The sequence below is a fragment of the Lemur catta genome, chromosome 14 (genome assembly GCF_020740605.2).
Source record: "Lemur catta isolate mLemCat1 chromosome 14, mLemCat1.pri, whole genome shotgun sequence".
Lineage (NCBI taxonomy): Eukaryota > Metazoa > Chordata > Mammalia > Primates > Lemuridae > Lemur > Lemur catta.
The window spans coordinates 12,052,557-12,077,356 of record NC_059141.1 but is presented as its reverse complement, the minus strand read 5'-3'; the positions used below and the strand labels follow the sequence as shown (position 1 = coordinate 12,077,356).

Here is a 24,800-nt window from a genome sequence, read left to right as displayed (position 1 = left end):
TTCGCAGACTTAAAGGTGGAACAAATGTCTTTCCACCACAAGGGGCAACTGTTTGAGGGGACGCATCTCATCACAGAGGCATCTGACACCACCGTGCCTCTGGTCGTCCAACTCCAATGTCCGACTCCAACACTGCCTCCCAGGAAGTTCCTTGATTAACACATCTTGTTTGCCGAGGGGCTAATGTCCCCCAGCCCCAGAGTGCTCTCTGACGTATTCATTCATACGTGTGTCTCCCCTCCGTCTTAGAGGGCAACACTCATCCCTGCTTCCCTCGTCTTGGACACCCCACCCCCACCTTCACTGCACCTACACCCCAAACCTGTTTTACACATTAGTGCAGCATTTACATTTGTGACTAAAGGAGCTACCTTAAGTCTCATTCCTTTCAGGTGTCCATCACAGCAGAATTATTACATAAACAGGTTCTGAAATTCATTCATTCAGTCAGTCACTCATTCATTCATACTTACCGAATGAAACATCTCTCATGCAATGGAAATGCAGGAAGGAGGTTGAAAACCATTGACTTTCATGATTTTATTCAATGCTTTGAGTTTGATTTTCTATTACAGTTTACATTTCCAATTTTATCCAGCACAATGCTTTTTTCCAAGCCAAACACAGAATCTTCTAAGAACCATGGATATATAATAGTTATCTATTTCTCTCCATTTACAGCACTCATCATTTTAGAAGGTCAAGGCAAATGCATTAGGCCAGGGGTTCTTTTAAGGTCTCTTTTCCCGATGAAGGTGAACACAGGCATAGCTCTCTATGAGAAGACAAATGCCCCCCAGGGAGGTATTTCCAGCCTGATGAGAGCCCCAGGCAAGGCAGAGGGGACCAGAGCTGGACAGAAAAACCAAGGCACAGCAACTGGGATGCAGCCGGGGGATGCTGTCATGAGTCAACCCAGAGCCGGCACGACATGTGGACACAAGAGCCTTCTCCCACCAACTGAGAAAGGAGCCGTTCGTTCAGCACATTGCCTGAGCTTCCCTTCACAAAGCACTGTGCCAACTGCTGGTGATGCCCCTGCACTCATAAAGCCAAATCGTTCAAGTGCCCCATGCCTGACACGACACCAAGCAGGTGTACTCAAAACTTGATGGGTGTTTGAAATCAAACTTCTGCAACTTGGTAGTCACCGGACTGCTCCTCTCTACCCGGACACGAGAGTGGACCAGTGCACCCCACTTGCTGGAATTCAAAGAAGAGCAATGGGCTCCCAGGAAGTCAGTGTCCATCCCAAGCCCGTGCTCTGCAGACAGGAGACGGGACAAGGCTGGGGTCCAGAGTCTTCTCCAGAGCTCCCACTAAAGGCGCAGGCCCAGGAACTAAAGTTCTTGCTCAGGCCTGAAGGATGCGGCCAGGATCCCGCCCTCCTCTGCGGGGCAACTGCAGTGTATTTGCTTCATCCAAGTCCTTCCCCAGAAGTCTCAACACATCCTTCCCAAAACCACAGAATCATGACCTACTAACCCCCCAAAGCCATTTCTAAGAGGTTCTGAAAGTGAAAGAAAGGAAAGGAAGGAGGATAGAAAGAGAAAGAAGGAAGCTGGATCTGTCTTTGCCTAAGGGGAGGAAAAATACCCCAAACCTTTCCTTTCCCTTTGTGCCACCAATGACGTGCATCATTTATTTGGTGACAAAGCTCTGAATGTTAATTGAATGCATTAAAGGTGTAATAACACAATCCAGGGAATTGTTTTGCTGTACTTTTCAACTTCCAGTGTGCTTGGCTACCTAAAGCTGAACAAGAAACAGGTAAAAGATCTCCCTGAAACAAAAACAAGAGAGCCCGAGGGGAGGGGAGCAGGCACCTACTTGAGAGTTCACCGGGTTCCCATGGAGAAAAGGGCAACTGCCTGGTGCAAGGCAGTTTGGTATCAATGCAATAATTTCTGGATAGCTGCCAATGCTAAGGTTAAAAAGCAATATTACAAGGCTTCTATGATGACAGCCTACTGGGAGACATTTGTTGAAAATTGCTTTGCCTATCATTTAGTCAGCAAAAAAAAAAAAACCCACAGTACTAGTTATGCTAGAACTCTGTTGAGTGTGCATCTATAAATGATTCAAATTGTAAGCACATAAAGCCCCCATACAGGTAGATGTAATCACCATAAAAGCCTGGAGCCTCAGCTCTGTTCTTTCACATTGATAGGCCGTATACATTTTCACCATATGTTGCCAAATAAGAAGCATAATTATAAAGAAAGTATATTCTGAGTTTTAAGTTCAACTTTTGAAAATGAAATCAGAGTGACTTTTCTGGCACCAGGCAATAAACTTTTCAGCAACCACATTGTGAAAAACTGACACTCTAAACAGTACAGCATCACACAGACTGACTTAAGTTTAACAATACCTTTTCAGTCTACAAGAAGGGGCAACTTACACATTGCCAGGGAAAAACTGCAAGGTTTTAACTAGACTGTCTCCCCAAGTCTCCAAATATCTGAAAATGGTTTAAAGTGAGCCAACACACGTAAGGGAAACACAGAGGCCTGGTACTTCAATGATCAGAGCAGTGTGAACAAATCTGATTTAGTTTTCAGTTAACAGGAGGGCTAGGAGTTGCTTAGATGACACTACAGAGTCCAAATGAATCTTTCCTCTGTTTCTCACTATGATTTAGGAGTAATTTATTAATAATTTTTTAGTGGTTTGGGGATTTTTGCCTGCACTGATATAAATGCCCTTGCTTTGAAAGGATACCCCATTCCACGTGCCCATGGGCCAGGATACCTATGTTAGGGTACACAAATAAATCTTCACTCCCGCCAGAGACCAGGAGTTTGTGCCTGCAGACTGGGTGTGCACAGGTGTGCAGGTGAGGCCTCTGGCCTGCAAAAAAGGGGTTGGGTAGGCTTCTGCTTGTACTCTTTCCCTGGAGACCCCAGATGTTAGGGGGTATTCCATAGACCTGTTCTTAGCATCACCATCCACCAGCTCTGGAAAACCCATCTGAAAGGTGCTTTCCAAGAGCCCCTGCCTTCAGGGTCATTACAAATCATACCCACAGGATTCATGGTCTGGTGAAGGGTGAATGAATTGTCCAAAGCAAAGGAAGAGCTAGCTTTGTTTGGAGGCTGAATCCACAAAGAGTCAAACCACAGACTCAGCATTGGAAGAGGCTGCCTAGAGCACTTTCACCCCAGCAGGAATCCCCTCCCTCAAAGGTGACCAGCTCTTGTCCCTCCAGAGTCACCCTGAGCACATCCTCTTAGAAGCATCATTCAGAAAAACAAAGAAAATTCCATGTGAGTGGGAGGCTGGACTGATAACCAAACTGACCAGGCCAGCAAGCAGTTATGGGCACCGAGTACAGACAGGAACTCAGAGATGCCTCCCCTACATTTTCAACCAAGCCTGGGAAAACAGAGGCAGTCCCAGGCGAGTGCTGGGAAGTACCTTGTCTATATTTATGTTTCCTTTTAAGTGTTTAAGAGAAAGCAGAGACAGGTGCCACCTACGAATCGAAATCCCCTCTGCCTCTGTGCAACTCCCACCCCCTCCAGCGCTCCCCAGGGGCCCTCCACACACACAGCCAACCCCCCTGACAAAGAGCTGTTAGTTGGTCAAGCTGGGAAATCATATTTTGTCAGGCAAATTTTCAGAAGTTACTAAAGTGGCCTGGAAAAAACGAAGCCAAGAAGCTTCAAGATTACAAAGTAAAAATAGATTTTTTTTTTTATTATTGAGGCATTTTAAGAGCAATTATGTTGCTGCAGTCATAACAGCCACTTGTGCAAACAGCAGGTTTGGAAAATACAAAAGACTCCTGCCACCTCCACACCCACTCCAGGGGCTATTAAAGTTTAGGGAGAGGAAGGAAACAGAAAGGATTTTTAAGATTTGGGGGTTTTTTGAGTCGATTCTTAAAAATCTATTAACATATTCTTTACCATTCAAAGGAAAAATAAAACCAAACACACTTGGGGACATGAGGTGAAAAAAACTACACGCTGGGAATGAAAGATAAAGGGTTTCATCAAGTCCCAAGTTCACGGAAATGTCACTAATCCCTCGCCATCAATCACATCTGTGTTGTATTTTCTGATGTAGCCAGCAGAGAAGAACCTGTCTCTTAAGAGACACAAATCCTGCTTTTGTTGGAAATATTCTGTGCCCTGTTACCTGAGAAGACAGACAGAGGGACGCAGACCCTCTCAAACTAACCCCGGTGGGGGTACTCCTGCATTGGGACCTGATTCCAAATCCCCTGCCTCCCCCACGTCCCTGTGCCAGCTGTGCCTAAGCCAACAGGAGGCAACGTCCTATAAAAAGGAGGCTCGTTATAAAGCCTTAAATAAGGAGCCTTAGGATGGCCAGTGAGCTACTAATATAGCTTCTGGTCTCTCGCCCTGCTGTATATGCAGAAAGTAGTTTCTAAATATTCCTGCGAATTTGTTTTACTATTTACAAATTGAGTCCGTTAGGTAAACCGATGTTGCCAAAGTTGACTGATAAATGAGAATAGAATATCTAAAAATAACCCCATGAATTCTTTCCCACCAGACAGTCAAGCAAAACAAAGCCATTTCCAATGAATCACTCCTGACCCAGCTCACCTTGCTGGGTCAACTTTCAACTAACCCTCGCCGCAGATGAACCCGGTAGACACTCTATGTTTTCTAATTTATCCTGAAGAAATTGAAAGGGAGTTTGAAAGGTTAATTAAAATTTCTGGTATAGTTCTTATCGATATGGAACTAACTACACAATATTCAGTTGGATCAAGGGCTGGGTTTCTGAATAATTAAGTATTCTGGTTGCTATACAATTACCCTACAACTATGGATTACCCATGTTCAATAATTAGAAAAGAAACAAACCCAATGAGCAACTTTGATATTTTTTTGGATGATTCAATTCTCAGCCTACTGATTCACATACAACAGGGCATCAATAATTGTTTGCTACATGCCCGAATTAAAAAGATACTCCAGCATTTAGGAGCACCTCTGAGCACCTTGGCTCATTTCATCACTCTGTTGATATCTTCATCTTAATTCCCTACACAGACTGAGAACCATTTCTGAAATTTCTCACTCATTATGGCTTCAGACCAAAATCCTGCCATGGAGACACAGGAAAACAGGAGTTAGACAAAGAGTAAGAGATGCTTTCTCTGGCTTTTTCTGTTATGAACCAGATAATAAGTGTTTTCAGTTTGTACACCCTACGTTCTTTGTGGAAACCATTCAACCTTGCCACTGTAGTGCAAAAGTAGCCATAAACAATATGTAAACGAATGGGTGTGGCTGTGTTCCAATAAAACTTTATTTACAAAAATAGGTGGCCAGACTGGAGACTACAGCTTGCCAACTCCTGCACTCAAATAATGTTTTCTTCTCCTTCAAGGCCAAGTTTAAAAAACATTCAGCCTTCTTTAGTGCCTTTATGAAGAACTCTTTCTCTACTTTAAATTGACCAATTAGTTTAATTCTATCTTTTTCGTTATATTTTCACAGCCAGATTGAGACACACAACACACCAGGCAGACTTCTAATTCTGCGCCCTTCAAAATGATAGCCTTTAAATATTTGCTTAACATTCTTGCAGAGAGAAGACTGAGTGCTATGTCAGGAAAAGGTAAGAGGGAGCAACACTGGGGCACTTGGATTCCCCTGCTTGGTCACCAGCAATTCCGTTCATGCCCAAACTTGCAAACCCTATTGAAACCTAAGCCTCACCAAGGAAACCAGTTCCTTGGGGTTTTATTTCTTATCCCAAAATGCTTATCAAACTATTGATATTTTTTCCACACACATCCCATACTCTTTTCAAAAAGAATTTGTATAGCATTTTCTAAGCCATATTTGATGGTGTGCTTAGCTCCCCTCATAGATGGCTGCCCTAAGCAGTTACGTGGCTGGCCCACCCACATTTGTATACCAACCATTTTCAGCCTTGTGGTTTTACTCTTGTCCATGTCTTATCTTCCTTATAGAACTGTAAGCTCCTGGAGAGCCAGATCTATGTCTAATTTTTTTTTTTAAATCCAGCACACCCACTTTGTGCCTCACACACCGCCTGGAACATAACAGATGCTCCACAAATGTTGATTGGATGAGTGAATGCAAAATAATCTTGTTCAAGAAGCCCTCCTCTCCTTAGTATTTGTAATCTAATAGTAAAGGCATCTCTATCTGTATTAGTTTCCTATTGCTGCTATAACAAATTACCACAGACTTAGTAGTTTAAAACAACATAAATGTACTGTCTTGCAAATCAGAAGTCTTAAAATCAAGGTGTCAGCAGGCTGTGCTCCTAGATGTTCCAGGAGGGAATCTTTTTCCTTGCCTTCCCCAGCTTCTAGAGGCCTCCTGCAGTCCATGGTTTGTGCCCCCTTCCTCCATCTTCAAGGACAACAGTACACCTTGCATTCCATTAACCACTCCCTCCTCTTAGCCCTGCAGGCCTTGAGGTGGCAATTGCCTCCTCCTCCATTGCTAGCCCTCGGGTAATGCACCAGCTCTACAGCATCTTCAAATCTCTCTTTCTCTGTCTTGCCTCTGTGTCCACCATCACATCTCCTCTGACTGTGATTCTTCTGCCTCCTTCTTACAACAGTCTTTGTGACTGCACTGGGCCTGCCTGGATAATCCAGGATTATCTCTCCATCTCAAAATCCTTAACTTACATCAACAAAGTCTCTTTCCCTATGCAAGATAACATATTCACAAGTTTCGGGGATTAGGATGCAAGCACCTCTGGGAGGACATTATTTTGTCTACCACACTATCTTTAAAGTCTAAGAGGACTGGGTGGGGGGTAAGGACAAAGAGCAAGTATCGAAGTTTCTGAAGGAGAGTTGTGCCACCCCCGAGTCTCTCTGCACTGGGAACCTCTGCCACACATGATGAGGGGGCACAGATAATGACACATGGCTTAAGGTTTCCAAATATCTCCCCCAAAATTCTGATTGACTTTTTGGAAACCTGCATATCACTATTTTAGACAGGAGGCAAGTTCACAGAAATTACACAGTCCTCAGTGGTTCCCACACCAGGTTCAGCCTTGGGACCAATGACACTTTGTCCAGAGTGAGACTAAACCCAGCTGCCATCCTCAGCTAAGCAGCCCATCATGATGAAGTGCATCTACTGAGCAGGAGGCAGCACAGGGGACTCAGTGGTAAAGGGAAGGCTTAAAATCTAGTTAAGGAAAGATACAAATGGGGGGGTCAGGGAAAGACACAAGGTAAAAAAGTTTAGTGTGTCAACACAGAGGTGGCCGGAAGTCATCATCTCATAGAATAACAGGCTGGACAGGATGAGTCTTCAGGAAGATGTCCAATCCCTCACTTTGCAGATGAGAACATTCAAGCAGCAAAAGTGACTTTCCTGACATGACATTATGGTTAGGTATGGCACCAAAATGGTTCCATGCCCTCTGAGCGCCAGTCTACTATGGTATGAATTTTCTACTTTCAATATCTATCTATATATATATATACTTTTTCCAGTTTTTAGGACAATCACACATTAATGCCCATGGAAAGCATAAGAAAAGTCAAAGTTCTAGCATCAAGGATTTAATATATTGCTGATCCACACAAACACTCAAGCCGTGGCCATAGAGCAAGAGGCCTCCTTTAACAGAACAGAATGCTGCTTCGAAGTGGTAATCATTTTTCTAAGTTCTATCACAAGTTCTTTTTCAGAATTATCCTCACTGTCAGGCATCCACCTATCCATCCATCCACTAATTCATTCAAACATCCATTAAATACTTGCTTTGTTTCAGGCCTTGGGAATAAAAACATGAGTAAGACAGGTCCTGCCCACGAGAAGCATGTAGTCTAGTGGGGTTGACACAGGAAACCAAAGCCACATCCAATTTCTGCCCTAGACTGGCAGGATCATACCTGCGGAGATTCTTGCTGTATTTAGTAAAATGAACTTTGAATGACCTTCAGCTTGTCTCCGAAGCCAGGCTCATCTTCATATAATCAAGATATGCACTGGGAGAAGATATTAGAAAACCTATACTAAAGATATTAAGGATAATTAAAAAAAAAAAAAAGCTGCTATGAGGCTGTGGAATAAACCAGAACTTGAGGACCAGAAGGCCTGAGTTTGAATCCTGACTCTGCCAAGTGTGTGATTTGGGGCAAGTTAATAAACCTCTCTGCGTGTCTGTTTCATCAACCAGAGAGGAAGACAACTCCTATCTCACAGGGTTCATTAATTTGACAAATACTCGCAAGTTTCCATACACCTGGTACAATAACACCTGGCCCTGATCTAGGCACTGGGACATGGGGGAGAGTCCCATCCAGGGCCTTGTACTCATGTAGTTTATATTCCAGCCAAAGAGACAGGCAAGGAACAAGTAAACCAAAGAATGAAAAGTAATTTCAGAACCAGTGATTACTATATTAGCTTCCTAGGGCTACTGCAACACATTATCACAAATTCGGTGGCTTAAAACAACAAAAAATTACTTTTTCACAGTTCTGGGGGACAGAAAATCAAAATTAAGGTGTCAGCAGGGCCTTGCTCCCTCTGAAGTTTCTTAAGAAGAATCCTTCCTTGCTTCCTCCAGCTTCTGGTGGCAACATAACTCCAAGCTCTGCCTCTGTCTTCATGTGGCCCTCTCTCTCTCTGTGTCTTCTCCTCTTTTTCTAAGGACAACGAGTCATTGGATTTAGGGCATACCTTAAATCCAGGGTTATTTCATCTCAAGATCCTTAACTGCTTTGGTCTAAAATCTTTGTGTCCCCCCAACATTCATATGTGGAAACCTAATCACCAGGGTGATGGTATTGGGGGGGGGGACTTTGGGAGATGATTAAGTCCCGGGGGCAGAGCCTCATGAATGAGATTAGTGCCCTTACAAAAGCAACCCCGAGAGCTGCTTTGCCTTTTCCACTGAGGATACAGCTAGAAGGTACCACCTATAAACCAGAAATCGGGCCCTTACCAGGCACCAAATCTGCCAGCACCTTGATCTTGCACTTCCCAATCTCCAAAACTGTCAGAAATAAATTTCTGTCATTTATAAGCTACCCAATGTATGCTATTTTGTTATACCTTGGTGTGTATATATGGCTTCCAAATGAACTAAGACATTACCTGTATTTCCAAATGAGGTCACATTCACAGGTTCCAGGTGGACATGAATTTTGGGGGAACACAATAATTCAACCCACTACAAGTGCTACAAAGAAATTAAATGAGCAAATGAGGTAGAGGTTTGGGGCATGGGTGTAAAACTTTAGCCAGGATGGCCAGGGGAGGCATCTCTCTGAGGAGATGACTGCCTAACAAAGAAAGAGTGGCCAGCTACCAGAGGAATGTTCCGGGTGCTGAGGCACGAGTGGGCTTGGACTTGGGTCCCAGTGGCCAAATAGAGGCCTGAGGAAGGGACACGGCAGGAAGGCGAGAGCAGCGGCAGGTGGCAGGGACCAGATCCCATAAGCTGATGTGAGAACAGAATGAGGTAAAAGATCCCAAGAACTCGTATTCATGAACTCCTCTTCCAAAGGGGCTGCAGGGGCTAAACCTGTAATCCATCCATCAAAGAAAGTGGGTGGTCCAGGCCCAGGAAGCTCCAGCCACAGCAGGCCCCCAGTGGGGAGAATGCGTTAATTTATTGGCCTCTCTCCCCCACATCCCCCCACGGTACAGGTGGTTTCCTGATGCAGGATATTAACTTTCAGCTGCTGGAGGTCCCTAACCTCCACGCTGGCCTAAAAGGTTTCGTCAGGTTTGGATAAGCCCCAGATAAGGAGCTGAACTTTTGTGGGCTTATGAGAACTGCACCTGCAATCCTTCAGAGATTCGCTCATCACGAACCTTAATCCATCTCAAATAAAACCTGTACATACAGACGTGCTTTCCCACCCATGGCTGTTTAATAAGGAGAAGGAACAGCTTTGTCTGTTCCATAAAAGCCTCCTCTGTTTACACTGCACCCATGGATTTAATTTCCGAGATTTACATTTTAATTCTTTAAGATATTCAGGAGATAAATGGATAGAGAGGCCTAGGCTGAGACCTAGCCCTTTCCTGCAAACCCACTTGCCTTGTTTTCCTCCCTCCTAAGCCCTTGTTTTCTTCTCCACCCACCTCAGGATGTCCTCCCTGCCTGCCAGCCCCCGACTCTCTCTTCTGCCCTCCGTCCCTACTGCTCGCTCCTCATTTGGGGGCCCGGGGTTGGCTGGTTGTCCATCTGTAGTGGTTGCATAGTCTCCCCCAAAATTCAAGTTTCCTTTGAACCTCAAAATATGACCTTATTTGGAAACAGGATCTTTGCAGATATATCTTTTAAGTTAAGATGCAGTCACAATGGATTTGGTGGGCCCTAAATCCAAAATGACTGTTGTCCTCATAAGAAGACACAGAGGCATACGATGACGAAGGCAGAGATCTGAGCTACTACAAGCCAAGGAACGCCAAGCGTTGCTGAGAACCACCAGACAGGGAAGGAGGCAGGGAAGGATCCTTCCCCAGAGCCTTCAGAGAGAGCACACCCTGCTCCCACCTTGATTTCAGACCTCCAGCCTCCAGAACTGCTAGAGAACAGATTTCTGTTGTTTTAAACCACCCGGTCTGTGGTCATTTGTTATAGCATCCTAAGTAATCGCAGCATCCAAGTCAGAGCCTGCTCTGCAGCATCTCCACTCGTCTGAGACCCCAAGCCCCCTCCTCACCTGAAGCTCTGCAGCCAGACCCCAGGCGCTGCCTCCTTCTCTGGGCGGGTCCACCTCTGAGTGCCCTCTGCATTGATGGTTACGGAGGCCACGTGATCTCTATTTATACAAAGGACCCCAACTGGGATCTCCAACATTCTATTACGAAGTTTTCAAACATGCAGCAAAGGTGAATGGATTTTACAATGAACATGCTACACCTACTCTCTGTCATTAATCTTGTACTATACTTGCTCCATCACACATTATCCATCTATCCACCCCTCTATCCATCTTGCAGTAAGTATGTCTCATTTTTATTTTGGATACATTTCAAAATAAACTGCAGACATCAGTACACTTGCCCCTAAATACGTCAGTGAACATACCATACACCAGAGTCCAGTATTTATTTAAAATTTTTTCCTTTTAAGGTAAAATTTACAAACAGTGAAATGCACATATCTTAAGTGTATATTATCAAGTTTTGACAAATGCATACCCCTGCATAGCCCAAACCCTAGCAAGATAAAGAGCATTACCACCAACCCAGAAGGGCGCCTCTCACCTCTTCCAAGTCAATCTCCACGCCCATTTCTCCAGAAGCAACCAAAGTTCTGAGTTTCTTTCATCATAGATGAGTTTGAAGAATTTCGCATAAATGGAACCATACAGGGTTTCCTCTTTTGTGAAAGGCTTTTTTCACCCAGCATTTTATGAAACTCATCATGTTTTTGTGTGCATCAATGCTTTGTTCTTTTTTATAGTTCAGTAGTGTTCCATTCTATGAGTAAATCAGTTTGTCCTTTCTCCTACTGATGGGCACCTAGGCTATTTCCAGTTTGGGGCTATTATGAATAAAGTTGCCATGAAGACTTATATAAAGTCTTGTTGGACACATGCTTTCATTTCTCTGGGGCTTGGCTGGACCTCTGGCCTGATGGTTCACTGTCTATCCTGACCCATTGGCAAGCCCAACTCAGCCTTCTGGTCCCTCCCAGACGACAGTGTAGTGCAGTCGTTAAGAATTCAGACCAATTGCTTGGGTATGAACTCAGACTCAGCCCTTCCCTACGCGTAAGAACTTCTGCAAAGTAAAACTACTTAAGTTTTCTGACTCTATGTCAGCATCTGAAAACAGGGACAGAAATGAATATGTAACCCTCATGGGGTTTCTCTGAGTCAGCTTGGGCTTCTATAGAAAAATATCAGAAAGCACAAACATTTATTAAACAACAAATATTTGTATCTCACAGTTCTAGAGGTTAGAAGTCCAAGATCAGTGGGCCAACAGAGTCAGGCTCTTGGTGAAGACACTCTTCCCGGTTTGCAGACGACTCCCTTCTTGTTACGTTCCCACATGGCGGAAAGCCCACAGCAGAAGCCCTCTCCTCTCTTTTTCATAAGGGCACTAATCCCATTCACGAGGGCTCCATCCTCATGACCTACTTATCTCCCAAAGACCCCATCTCCTAATGCACACATTAGGGTTAGGATTTTAACATATGAATTTGGAGGGAACAAAAACATCTAGTTCACAGCAGGATTATTCTGGGGGAGAAAGTGCATTAAGGTCTGGAGCACTTGGCAACGTGGCTGGTGCACACTAAGTCAGCTGGTCAGGAGAGGTCATCGTTACCTTTGGCCACCCAATGTACAACATGGACAGGTGTATGGTATGCACAGCACATGCTATTTCCCTGCTCAAAAAGCTACACTGGTTTTCTTGGGCTTCCTAGAACAAGTCTAAATTCTGCTAACTAGATTTTAAAATTACCAAGAAAATCATTACTCAAGCTATCTAAAATATCAAGTTTTTTTATGAACTGGAATTTCATCAACTCCGGGATGTAATACTCATTATGCTGATCAGGAACACTGAGTAGCTGATTGGTAGTCCTTGAGTAACGAATGAAGTAATAAAATGAGTAATAAAAATGGGAAAACTCAATAGCTAATACTATGCATTTGGTAGACAAAATTTCTCAATCACACTGGGAGTGTTCAAGGGTACAGGAAAACAAAGAGGTTTTGGGGGCAGTAACCAGGTTGCAAAAGCTCCGTAACTGGCCCCATCCAATCCCAACCCAGAGCCTGCCAGGTTCACTGCCTTCTCGACATCCCATAAACACAACACCGGGCTTGTCTTTGTCTCCACCTCCATTCAGACTGTCCTGCCCCCACCCCACACAACCCCGAGGCTGCCCTTGTCCTGTGCACTCAGACATTCTGCTTCCTTCAAAACTTTCTCCAAAATCATCCCATACTGGGGACTCCTATCTCTACAACTCCCTCCAGCACTGGGAGAAGACAGCACCCACCACCCACAGACCGACTGGCCCTGGGTGAAATCATCGGCTCTTGGAAGGCAGAGGCAGTGTCTGCTAAATCCACCTCTGCCCCGTGCTCCTGCTCATGCCTTGTACAAACTTGAGCAGGTATTAATAAACACTTGTTGATCCATTCTAGGTCCAAATACTTCACCCCCCCCCCAACCCTCACCTCCCCAAAAAATTGGCAGTGGGGGAACAGAATGGAGAAAGACTTCTGGACTCAAGGATAGGATATGATTTGACTTGCAAGGCGACATGATCATCTACCACACAGGCAGCGGTCTGCCTCACCTCCATGAAAGGACCTACACTGTCAGACACAAATGGGAAAGAAGCGTGTGCGCACACGCGAAGGCCACACACAACGCTGATTCCTCTGAGCCAATTTCGCTTTCATTCCTCACATACCTATTGAGTACCTACTACGTGCTCAGCACTTCCAGATGGCTTCTCTCTGGAGCTCAAGGTGCTGTGGGAGGCCGGAAGGTTCATACAGATCCCTACAGAAGCGCGAGAGAAGTGCTGACAGAGCGTGGGGAGGCAGAACTCCCGCCTGGGAGTCAGAGGCAACCTCGCAGGGAGGATTTGGGCTGAGTCTTGAAGAGCAGGCAGGAGCAGCGGCGTATCTAGAAGGGGTGCTGGGTGGCACCTTCTCAAAGATTTCCAGGTACAATGTCACACTGGCTGTGACTATTGTAATAAGACATCGGAGGACTGTGCAAAAACGAGCGTCCCCCTCGCCTGCACACCTTGGAGATGAGCACCCACCGCCGTGCCGGCCAGCTAATGGCAGACCCTGCATACTTTTCTGAGGGTGGGGTGCAGAATGGGGAAAGGGGTGCTGAAAAGAGAAGCATTCCAGGTAGAGGAAGCAATAGCTCCCCAGTCACAGTGGCGTGGACAAGCATTTTGAAGAAAAGGGATCAATCTGGTGAAGCTTTATGAGGATGAACGAGGTGAGATGGGGGAGGGGTGCTAGAAAGGAAGGCCCCTGGTGCCCCCTAGAAGAAAGCCACTTGTCAACGAGTGCCCACACCCAGCCATCAGCAGAGGAACATGTCACCAAACCCGCTGTCAAGTGTAAACATATTTCTATCAATTCACAAAATTCATCCCAAAAGATTGCTTCAGCTACAAGCAAAAACTTTGCATGAATTAACTACAATCCTTTGTAATGCTCTGGGACTTCCAGCAAGCCAGGCTCCCTGAAATCAGCGGTTCAGGCAGCCCCCACTCTTTGAGTGCTGGGCTGTAGTAGACCAGGTGCACCAGAAGGAATTAGAAAATGGGTACCAACTGTCTCCAAGGCACCCCTGTCAGCCGGCTGCTAGATGCAGCCGCCACAGCAGATCTCTCATTGGGGACAACTCCTCTGACCGGGGAGGACTGTGGACCAGCACGGGCATCTACAAAAGGGTGGCAGAGAGAGGAAGCTAGGGGAAATGGGCAGATGGGTGCCAACCCACACAGAAAATCATGTTCAACCCTCCTGCTCACAGCCACCCTCCTGCCCAAGCAGAAACACCTCAAAACCTCAAAATCTATCCCCAGAACAAACTCAGAGACTTAAAGGATGGCTCTGTCTTGGTCCTCAATGAGCAGCAACCAATCTGAGGAAGGTATGCGGGTGTAAGCACGCAACAGCTGGAATGTTATGAATAGTCCAGTTGTTTTGTCCCTGGCTTGCCAGGCTGCGGGGAAAAGTACCAATGCCTTTGCACAGAAACAAGGCACTATGCAACTGGCTTTGCTCCAGATAAGGCAAACCCACAGAGAAGCTTGCAGAGCTAGAACTGGCTGCAGGTCATGAGAACAAGCCTGGGTCTGGTGTGGAGACAGAGGGGCACCCAGTCAACTTGCCCTTCTACAACTAAGCAGTCATGCTGAGCTTAGAAAGGGTCAAGGATCTGTGACTCTGTCCCACTGGGGGCAGATGAGACTTCTGTAAGAGTGAGGAGGACCTGAAGTCAGACTGCCTAGGGTTCAAAATCCTGGCCCAGGTGTCTCACTGTGGGCTTGGGAATCTACAGATAAGCAAGAAGAGGCTAGAATGATCCATGTGGTAATAGATTAGAGTTGGACATGTCAGTAAAAATTCATGCTTAACTTAATATTGATACACCTCGTCACATACATATTTACAGAAGTGTATATACACAGGTCAGTATATACACATATTTCTCTGTCAGCTGAGAGGGACTAAAAGGAAGGACACCCCAGTAGCAACAAGCACACCTAGTACCCAGATCCCAGTTTCTAGTGCCATTCTCCAGTAAAAGGGACCAGGACTCCTTGGAAAAATGACTGATTGTAGAGGTGGGAAATATACATGATGAGCCTGGAGCATCTTGTAGTACCATAAAGTATTAGAGAAGGGCTCAAAAAATTATTTTTGATGAAGAATATTCCAAAGGGCACAGGAGCCAACTTTAAGAGCTCCTAACGGGCAAAGCTGGAATCAAATAAATAAAATAGTATTTATTGCATTATAACCCAAAGTGTGACATAAATACCCACGAGTCCACATTGATTTAAATTACTGAATAAATTAATAAATGAAGGATAAGAGGCAACTCTCAAGTGCGGAGGAATAATTTCTAGAGATACTCCACCCTCAGTGAAATGGAGCCTAACTCCCCATTCCTTAAGGGCGGGCCATGCATAGACTTCCTCCCAAAGAGTACAGTACGGAAAACAGGGAAAAGTAGCTTTACAGCAGAGAAACTTGACAAACACTACTTCAGCCCGGTGATCAAGGTCAACACCAGTGTCATAAATCATGTTGATAGTACATACATGCCCTTAATATTATGGGATGAAAATGGCACTTTACCTCTGTGATCTTCCTCCCCAAAACCCATAACTCTAGTCAAATCATAAAAAAAAAAAAAAAAAATCAGAGAAATTCCAAGAGAGAAGAATCCTACAGTATACCTGAACAGCACTCCTTGAAACTGCCGAGGGCATTCAAAAACCAGGAAAGTCTGAGAAACTGTTGTGGTCTGAATGTCTACCTGCCCCAAATCCATATGTTGAAAGTTAATCCCCCATGTGTGAGTACTAAGAGGTGGGGTCTTTCGAAGTTGATTAGGTTACGAGGACTCCAGTCTCATGAATGGGGTTGGTGCTCTTTAAGGGAGGCTTGAGGCCACCGCTTTGCCCTTCTGCCGTGTGAAGACAGTGCCAGATGATGCCATGGTGAAGCAGACAACAAATCCTCACCAGACAGCAAATCTGCTGGCACTCTGATCTTGGACTTCCCAGCCTGCAGAACTGTGGGCAATAAATCTGTGATGTTTATAAATGATCCAGTCTAAGCTATTTTGTCATAGCAGCAGGAACGGGCTAAGTCACCATCGCAGCCAAGAGGAGCCTCAGGGGACATGACAACTAAATGTATTGTGGCATCCTGGATGGGATCCCAGAACAGAAAAAGGGCATTAGAAAAAAAAAAAACTAAGGGAATTAAAACAAACTATGGACTTTAGTTAGTAATAAAGTATCAGTATTGAGTCATTAATTGTAACAAATATACCATACTAAAGTAAGATGTTAATGACAGGGAAACCTGGGTACAGGATATATGGAAACTCTCTGTATTATCTTCATAATTTTTCATATCTCTAAAACTGTTCAGTAAAATAAAATAAAGCCTATCAATTAAAAAATTATCCTGGCTCCACTACTCACTAGTTATATAACCACCATTAGGTCAATTCCACTCTGTGCCTCAGTTTTCTTTTCTGTGAAATGGGATCATTGGTTAGAATTACAGTCATGTGTCACTTTACAACAGGGATACATTCTGAGAAATGTATCATTAGGTGATTTCCTCATTTGTGCAAACATCATAAAGTGTACTTATACAAACCTAGATGGTATAGCCTACTACACACCAAGTCTACATAGCCTCTTGCTCCTAGGCTACAAACCTGTACGGCATGTCACTGTACTGAATATTGAAGGCAACTGCAACACAATGGTTAAGTATCTGAGCGTATATAATCATAGAAAAGGTATAGTAAAATTCCAATATTATAATCTTATAGGACCACCAGCGTATATGTGGTCTGTCATTGATCAAAATATTGTTATGCAGTGCTGACTGTACTCATAAAGTTTGGGAGTAGATTCAATGAGAAAATGTGTGCAAAGTACCTAGACCATTGCCTGGAATATAGAAGGTACGCAAATATTGGCATTATTATTAGTATCCCAACAAAAATTTTAAAAGGACAGACTGTTCTTCTTAAGAGCTATGGTCTCAACAGAAGAATCCAAGTTTCTCCCTTTCCTGATCTGGCAATTTTGAAATCCAAATTAGTGGTAGAAGAGACTAAAACCTCACCCCAAATTCATGCTCTTCACTTGGAGTGGGCACACATGAATCTGCTACAAGGAAAGATCCAGCCCAAGGTCACCTGGCAGGGAAGAAGCAGCCCTGCACAGCTCACACAGAATGTAATAAAGCACCTCAGAGAATGTGATTATTTAAATCTGGTTATTATTTTCCTTGGATATCTCACTCTCTCTCTCTCTCACACACACACACACACACACACACACACACGCACACACAAAGTGAACCTATGTAAAATTAAATGGTAATGTTGTTCAGTTTGTGCTGGAAAGATGGATGCATTGCCTATATGACTCTGAGTATTATATTGATTCCAGGCACAGTAGGGAGATGATATACATACACTGTAAACAGTTGCATTTAGGAAGTATGACCAGAGAACCAACCACTTGCCACCATGAAAGTGTTAATGTATTTTTCTCATTTACTAGCTAACCATCATGGAACAACTTGGAATGTTTACCTGGAAATAGTTAACAATTGATTTAATTCATTCACCCAAATCCCACACCCATAAAGAAAATAATCATAATGCAAAACATTTTCAGGGGAACCATAATTCATAGCTAAGGGGTCATAGCTTCATGATAGATTGAGTTTTCAGAAGTGGTTGAGAAAACCTAAGACCAGCCCCAGCAAGTTGACCACAAGTTTGAAATATGCAAACAGCTCTAGTCAAGCTCATTATAAGTGGCAGCAGGCCCATGTTGCCACAAGCCCACCCCAGCGATTTACAGGCTGAGCTTGGCTGCCAGAAACCAAGCTGTGATTTATTGTTCTCTTCAAATTAATAAAAGTGGTGCCATCCATTGTGAATTCTAGTATTTAACCATGTGGGAAAGAGCTGATGTTTCAAAATGGGCACATACATTACACTTTTGAAACCATATTCTTTTGACTTAATCTGCAGCCATGAGGGAAGCCTCTGCTTTCACCCAAGTTATCTAGAACAACCAAAATTTGTACAAGGGATATGTTGCCACTCTATTAGCTCAAATCCACTTACAATTTCTCAAGATAGACCATCGGCCCAAAGCCAAGCAGGGTCAGGGATTTCTCCAATTCTTTCATTTTACAGATGAGAAAACTGAGGCCAGAGGTCAAAGCACCTGGCCCAAGCTCCGTCCACAAAGGCAGCAACCTTGCTGGAAGCACAATTGAGGTTTCCTAAGCACTGGCCACCAGTCTGAGATAAGAGGCCATTCTGGCCACGGATAGATTTAGTTTGTCTGTTTAAGCTTTAATTAAAAGCTTAAAAATCATAAGGTTTGGCATGCCGTCTCAGTTTACTGACTTCTCTTGAAACTACTGGATATCTGCAATTGTGGATCCATATTCCTGCCTGGCCTCACTCTGCAGAGTTGGGGAGTGGCTGCCCCCGGCAAAAGGGCATGGGGTCTGTAGGGGACCACAGTCCCCCAAAGGGCCCCTTTCTTTGTTGCCAGTGTGGTCCTAGAGATCTTGAAATTTGCTATCTGTCCTCTGCATCATACTCAGCTGGGTTAAATATATGATACATATGTGTGCATTTGGAGAAGAGTGGGTTTTCTTAAGACGTATGGGAATATTTTAATGATGTCTTTGATGAGCATAATTGGCCAACCTTAAGGACAGGAGGTATAAGCCACGGGCACAAAGCCCTCTGCAGGCAGAGCGAGCAGAAAGCGGGTACTCGGCAGAGGTGAGCTGGCTGGGAATGGGGCTGCCTGTTCCCACTGCCCAGAAGAGCAGACTCACTGGGGGTGGCAGTCAGGGCCTGAGCCCGCTCAGCACTCAGCCCAGGTCCTGGCTTGCACTTCTCACACACTGTTCTTGTGCATCTTCCCAGCACCCTGAGAGGGCGTTTTGAAATGTAAACAGACCATGCCACTCTTCTGCTCCACACCCACCTCGGCTCCCTCCCTCTGCGCCCAGACTGCACTCCTGCCTTGCTCTCCTTGTTCATTTCACACAATTCCCTCCTTAGCTCTTGGGCTCCAGCCACACCCCAGCTTCCTTCTGTGCCTGGAGCATTGGGGTGTTCCTGCCTAATGGGCTTTTCCCTTGTGATACTCCGACACCTGGTCCTTCTTGTCATTCTCTGGCCGTCCCATCTCGAGTGGCCCTCCTAGCCACAAGCACGTTACCCTGAGATACTCTCTTCATTCACCCCTCTCTGAATTTACCTTGTTTATTTGCTGCATGCTTGGCTACCCAATGCCCCCCAAAGCCAGGCTGTAAGTTCCATGAGAATGGGGGCCTTAGCTGTCTTGTTCATTTTACTCTCTAGGCCTAGAAAGTGCCTGGCAGGCACATGTTTACCGGTTTACCAGTTGCAGAATAAGCACGCTGTGCGCTATGTTTGAGAGGTATCACAAATGACTTGAGTTGGAAGAAAAAATCTCTGCTTTAACAAGATCCTGGATCCAGTTGAGAACTGGGGAGGAGGAAAGGCTATGCCTCCTTGGGCTCAGAGTTGTTAAGGGACTTCAGTTGACAGCGCATAGAGAATGAACTCAATGGTGAAATCTTTATACTGTGCCCACTTACGCTTTAAAACACTCTGCTAAGTGGTATTGCTTTGATTTCCAAGCCGCTGTTCAATTTCAGAATCAAGGTTGAGGCTACGGATGAGCATTCAAAAGGTGCTTCAGTAACCTCAAATGAGGCATGTGTGTTTGTGTGTGCGTGTGTGTCTGGTCCTGACTTCATCGTTATTAAACGATTGGCATAAAAGTGCTCTGAAACTAGAGATTCTAAACACACATGCACATACAGCATTTTCAATTGCATTTGATGTTGTGAAGAGCAATTCTACGGCACTTCGGAATTCCTGAGAGCCTCCCAATGGCTCATGAGCTCCGTGGACAACAGGGAATGTAGGTCAATTAAGGCTCCTTGAAAACGTGGCCCTGTGGCCCTGCAACTCTTATTTAGAAAGGCTCAGCTGCAGGCCCACTGGTCCTTGACCGTCCTCAGACCCTGTGGTCTAAGCATCACAGCAAGTGGCATTTACAGATGAAAGAACAGAAAGAAGCTATAAAATGGCAAAGGAGCACGGCAGAAACATCCTCCCACGTGCACGCACCACAGATACAGCAGAGAAAAGCCCAGCAGTATCTGCTGTGCTGTCACCTACTATAACAAGATTGATCTGTAGTGAAATAAAAGATAATGCAATCCAGAGGAAATAACTTCTGTTTCCTCTGAGAATGTCTGATGTTGTCAACTGCAAGCCTGCCTCCCTGCCAGGACCTGCCAGGGTACACAGCAGCCTGAACAGGCAGGGACTGCTCTGGGCAAAGTCCTCCCTCCCTCCCTGCCAGGAGCACACACTTGCAAAGCAGCGTTTCCCCCAAACCGCCCAGGACTCCTTGGCCAAGCCAAAACTAGCAGGGCCTGGATGCCCATGGCGTGTCCAAGAAGGCAGAGTCACTCAAAGTCGCCATTGCGTGGATGGGCTTCAGAAGACAACCCAGTGGCATCTGCTCATTGGAAGCCACACAGTTTTCTGCTTGTTGATTTCTAGCAAAATTCATCGCTCCCATGTTTCAAGTTAATGGCACAATTCCGGCCCAGAGTTTCAACCACAGAAGACATTTATGGAGATCACGGTTTTAGATTCTGTCTCTAAGACACGGAACATTTTGTCTTGGTCTGATATGACAGTCGCCGGCTGAAGGTTTTACTGAGCGATATTTTTGTAAGCAGAATGGCCAGGAACAAAGGTACGAAGTGGGTACCAGCTGGCGAGCTCTCTGCCATCATTTCAGAGAATGTGTCTCTGCACGAAATGGTCCGATAAGGCCAGAGCTGTGTAAATAATTCACAAAAGCGAGTTCAGTTCTCTCCGTTTGAAATCCTAGTAATACCTTGGAAGGGAGCTGCCGCCCACCTCACACAGGGCAATGGGTAGCTAGCAGACTCTGTCTCTGGCAGATGCTATTAAGTCTCGATAGCCAGTGATTTGTAGATAATTATAACTTTTGCTCTGCATATCATTGCTACTGACAGGCAAATCCCATCAATCGAATGGCATGACTGATTAAAAAAGGAGGCAATCTTGACAATAGACAGTCTCGTAAGCCATTTTTTATGCCAATTACAAGCACCGTGAACGCTCACCATTGTGTGCAGAAAAGCCAGATCTGACTCAAGCCTCCCCCTTTCCATTCCTGGGAGCCTCAGCACACACGTTCGGACTTTCCAAACTCATGCGTTTTGTGTTTCAAGGGGAGAAATGCAATTCAGTGTGGAGTGGTGCTTGCATTCTAGCTCACAGAAAAAAATATAATATTCTCCTCCCAGAGCGCCCCACTGACCCCCCAATTTGTCAAGGAAGGAACTCACTGCAACAACGGGCCCTGACAGCAGTGCTTTCATTACACGAACAGTCGCGACACCTTTTCAATTTTGCTCATCTCTTAGTCTCTAGCCAAATGGAACTTATTACTTAGAGCTTGTTGGGATTTATGAATTATTTATAAAAGTAGGTCTATGACTCCAGACTCTTAAAAGACAACACAACAGTACCCTCATTGTTACCCACTACTGCACTTCTATCAGAGAGAGCCGATATTCTCCCTAATGCAGGCTGCATGTTTGGGGTGAAATAACAGTTGTGAAAATATCAAGCCTGTAAGATTATTTGGAGGCTATTTATGGAATGCCTGGATGTATTTTTAAACCAGTCTCTTTTATTCTAAGCCAGCCTTGGATTCCAGAAAGATGCAGCAGATGCATGTTGTGTTACAAACATATTTCGCAGCTTGAATATAAACAGTGATGCCCTGCCACTTTTACCCAGTAGTGTCAAGCTGTGATAAAAAGACAATTCCCCCTTAATGTGTATCTAGAATGTTCAACAAGGAGGCCCTGACCCATGAGTCTCCTTCCCAGAGCACAGTGGCTACGCATCCTAAGTAGGGACTAAAACACGGGCCAGAAGACTTAATGTGGGGTTAGGATTCTGTCTCCAATTCCCTGGAACACGTGACCTTGCTGGTAAAACAGATGACCCTGCACACCCTCACCTGGCCCTGTCTCAGTCCCAGCTGGAGAGGCTGTGAGGCACGGCCAGGTTGAAGGGCACAAAGTGGCCAGCCAGCCATAGCCTTGCCCACACCTCCACGGCAGCAACACGCCTGCTTGGCAAAGAAACCTCCACTGGCACTGCGTGGGCAGCACTGACCAAGTACCAGCTGGCCCTGACACAGGAGCCCCGAGGGACAGGCGGCTTCCACCCGATTCCCCTCCGGAGACACCTGCTCCTCACCAGTCCCACAGCATCCCTGCCCCCACCAGGGCCCAGCCACAGACCCCTCCCCCATCGTCCTGCCCCAACTGTCCAGTTTCCACCCCACCACCAAGTGTGGTTCAGAGGAAGAAGCAGAGGCTGGACAGGCCACTGTCCTCATGGTGCCCCCTAAAGTCCACATGACACATCCACAGAGACGTCTCTGCACACAGGCGACACCCCTGCTCCCAAAAGAACACAGCCAATGAGAAAGCAGGCAGGAGATGGTGAAACTTACCTTGCTGAAAAACATCTGCCAGGACAGACGGAAAATCAGGGAGGGGAAAGGGAGAGAGAGCAGAAAAAAAATATTAACATCGATGTTGAAAATGACAATGTAATAGTCATAGCCAATATATACTAACTGTATTAAGCATTCTTTGTACAATATTTCCTTTAACTCAGGAGATGGTGGTTAAGAGCTCAGGCTCTGGAATGAGCCTGACTAGGTTACCACCTCTGTGACTTACAGTTCTCTAAACCATAAAACAGCTAGAAGTATTAGAAAGATTAAATATATCGCTGTACATTTTAAGGGCTTAGAACAGTGCCCAGCACATAGTAAACAGAAAAACTGGTGGTTATTATAAATAAATATTAATTTTATTATTTCTGCAACCATCTTATAGGTTCAATTATCATTCTCATTTTTAGAAGGGGAAACTGAGGCTCCAGAAGGTTAAATGACTTATCCAAGAGCACATAGGAGCAAGCACAGTCAAAGCCAGTTAGACAGGAGAAAAAATATTAATGTATTTTTTCAACAAAGATTTGAGAGGCCACTACATGCAAGCACTCTGTCTGGCACTAGAACACACACATCTAGCGAAACACATGAACAAGCAGTCACTGATATCCACCCCCGCCAACGGTACCCACTAGCATGACTTCTAACATCATAAATGCATTTTGCCTGGTTTTGAATTCTGTGTGACTGGACTGGTACAGCATGGGTCTTTTCTGGCTGGACTCTTTCAGTGTCCTCCATGCTGTACCACGTAGCAGACCACCCATTCTTACTGCTGTATAGTATTCCACTGTGTGATTATACGGCAATTTATTTCTCCATTCTCATGTTGGTGGATATTCGGGTTGTCCTCAGTGTCTGGAGATTGGGAACTGTGATGAGCATTTTCATACATCCCTTTTGGTAAACGTATGTACATATGCCAGGTACTTTTTGACATCTCCCACGTGCGTTCGGGCTCCCTCTGCTTGTACCACCCCCAATTACCCCAGAAGTATTCTCATCTGCTCATACTTTCTCACTCAGTAAGTTCAAGACAGAGCGAGCACTGGCAGAGACACAGAGAGCACCCACAGATGTGAGTGGTTCCTGCCCTGATGGGAGGGTTGCAAAATGTCACGAAACTTCTAGAAGACAGTTTGACAGTGTACAGAGAAATGTTAAACATGTACTCCTTGACCCAACAATACCACTTCTAAGACTTTAATGAAATAACTAAAGGTATAAAAGAAGTCTACAGGGATGTTCATCATGGTATTGTTTGTAATGGCAAAACACTGGATATTCCAAAACACTGGACTCAAACCAAAAATAATATATCCTATACAATGGATTATTGTGCAGCTATTTTAAATGATTATTTAAGGACTTTGATAACTTTTAAATAAAAATATAAGATAGGCTGGGTGCAGTGGCTCATGCCTATAATCCTAGCACTCTGGGAGGCCAAGGAGGGAGGATCACTTGAGCTCAGGAGTTTGAGACCAGCATGAGCAAGAGCAAGACCCTGTCACTACAAAAAACAGAAAAATTAGCCAGGCATCATGGCATGGGCCTGTAATCCCAGCTACTCGGGAGGCTGAGGCAGGAAGATCGCTTGCGCCCAGGAGTTTGAGGTTGCAGTAAGCTATGATCAGGCCACTATACTCTACCTGGGATGACACAGTGAGACTCTGTCTCAAAAAAAAAAAAAAAAATCAGATACAAAAATGGAACGTATAATCCTGAGACCATTTATGTACCTGTGCGCATGTATATGGCTACATGAAGAGAGATCTGTGATCATGATCACAGAACTGTCATTTATCTGCAGGAGATGGAATTTGGGGTCTTTTTTATATATTATGGAAGCATTTACTGTATTGTTTTAATTTTAAACAATGAACATATCTTACATTACAATCTGCATTTTAAAACTAAAGTTATTGTCATCA

The 24,800-nt window shown here is 44.8% G+C and overlaps 1 protein-coding gene across 3 annotated transcripts in view; it reads right to left on the bottom strand.

Annotated features, from left to right (window-relative positions):
- GFRA1 (GDNF family receptor alpha 1) overlaps positions 1–24,800 on the bottom strand; it is a 202,851-nt gene that overhangs the window by 124,245 nt on the left and 53,806 nt on the right. Inside the window, exon 4 of one of the 3 annotated variants that reach the window (XM_045568235.1) lies at positions 22,858–22,872. The exons of the other annotated variants lie outside the window; for them this stretch is intronic. Within the exon in view, the coding sequence (XP_045424191.1) occupies positions 22,858–22,872 (15 nt within the window). The remainder of the gene's footprint in view (positions 1–22,857; positions 22,873–24,800) is intronic. 3 annotated transcript variants of the gene reach the window in all.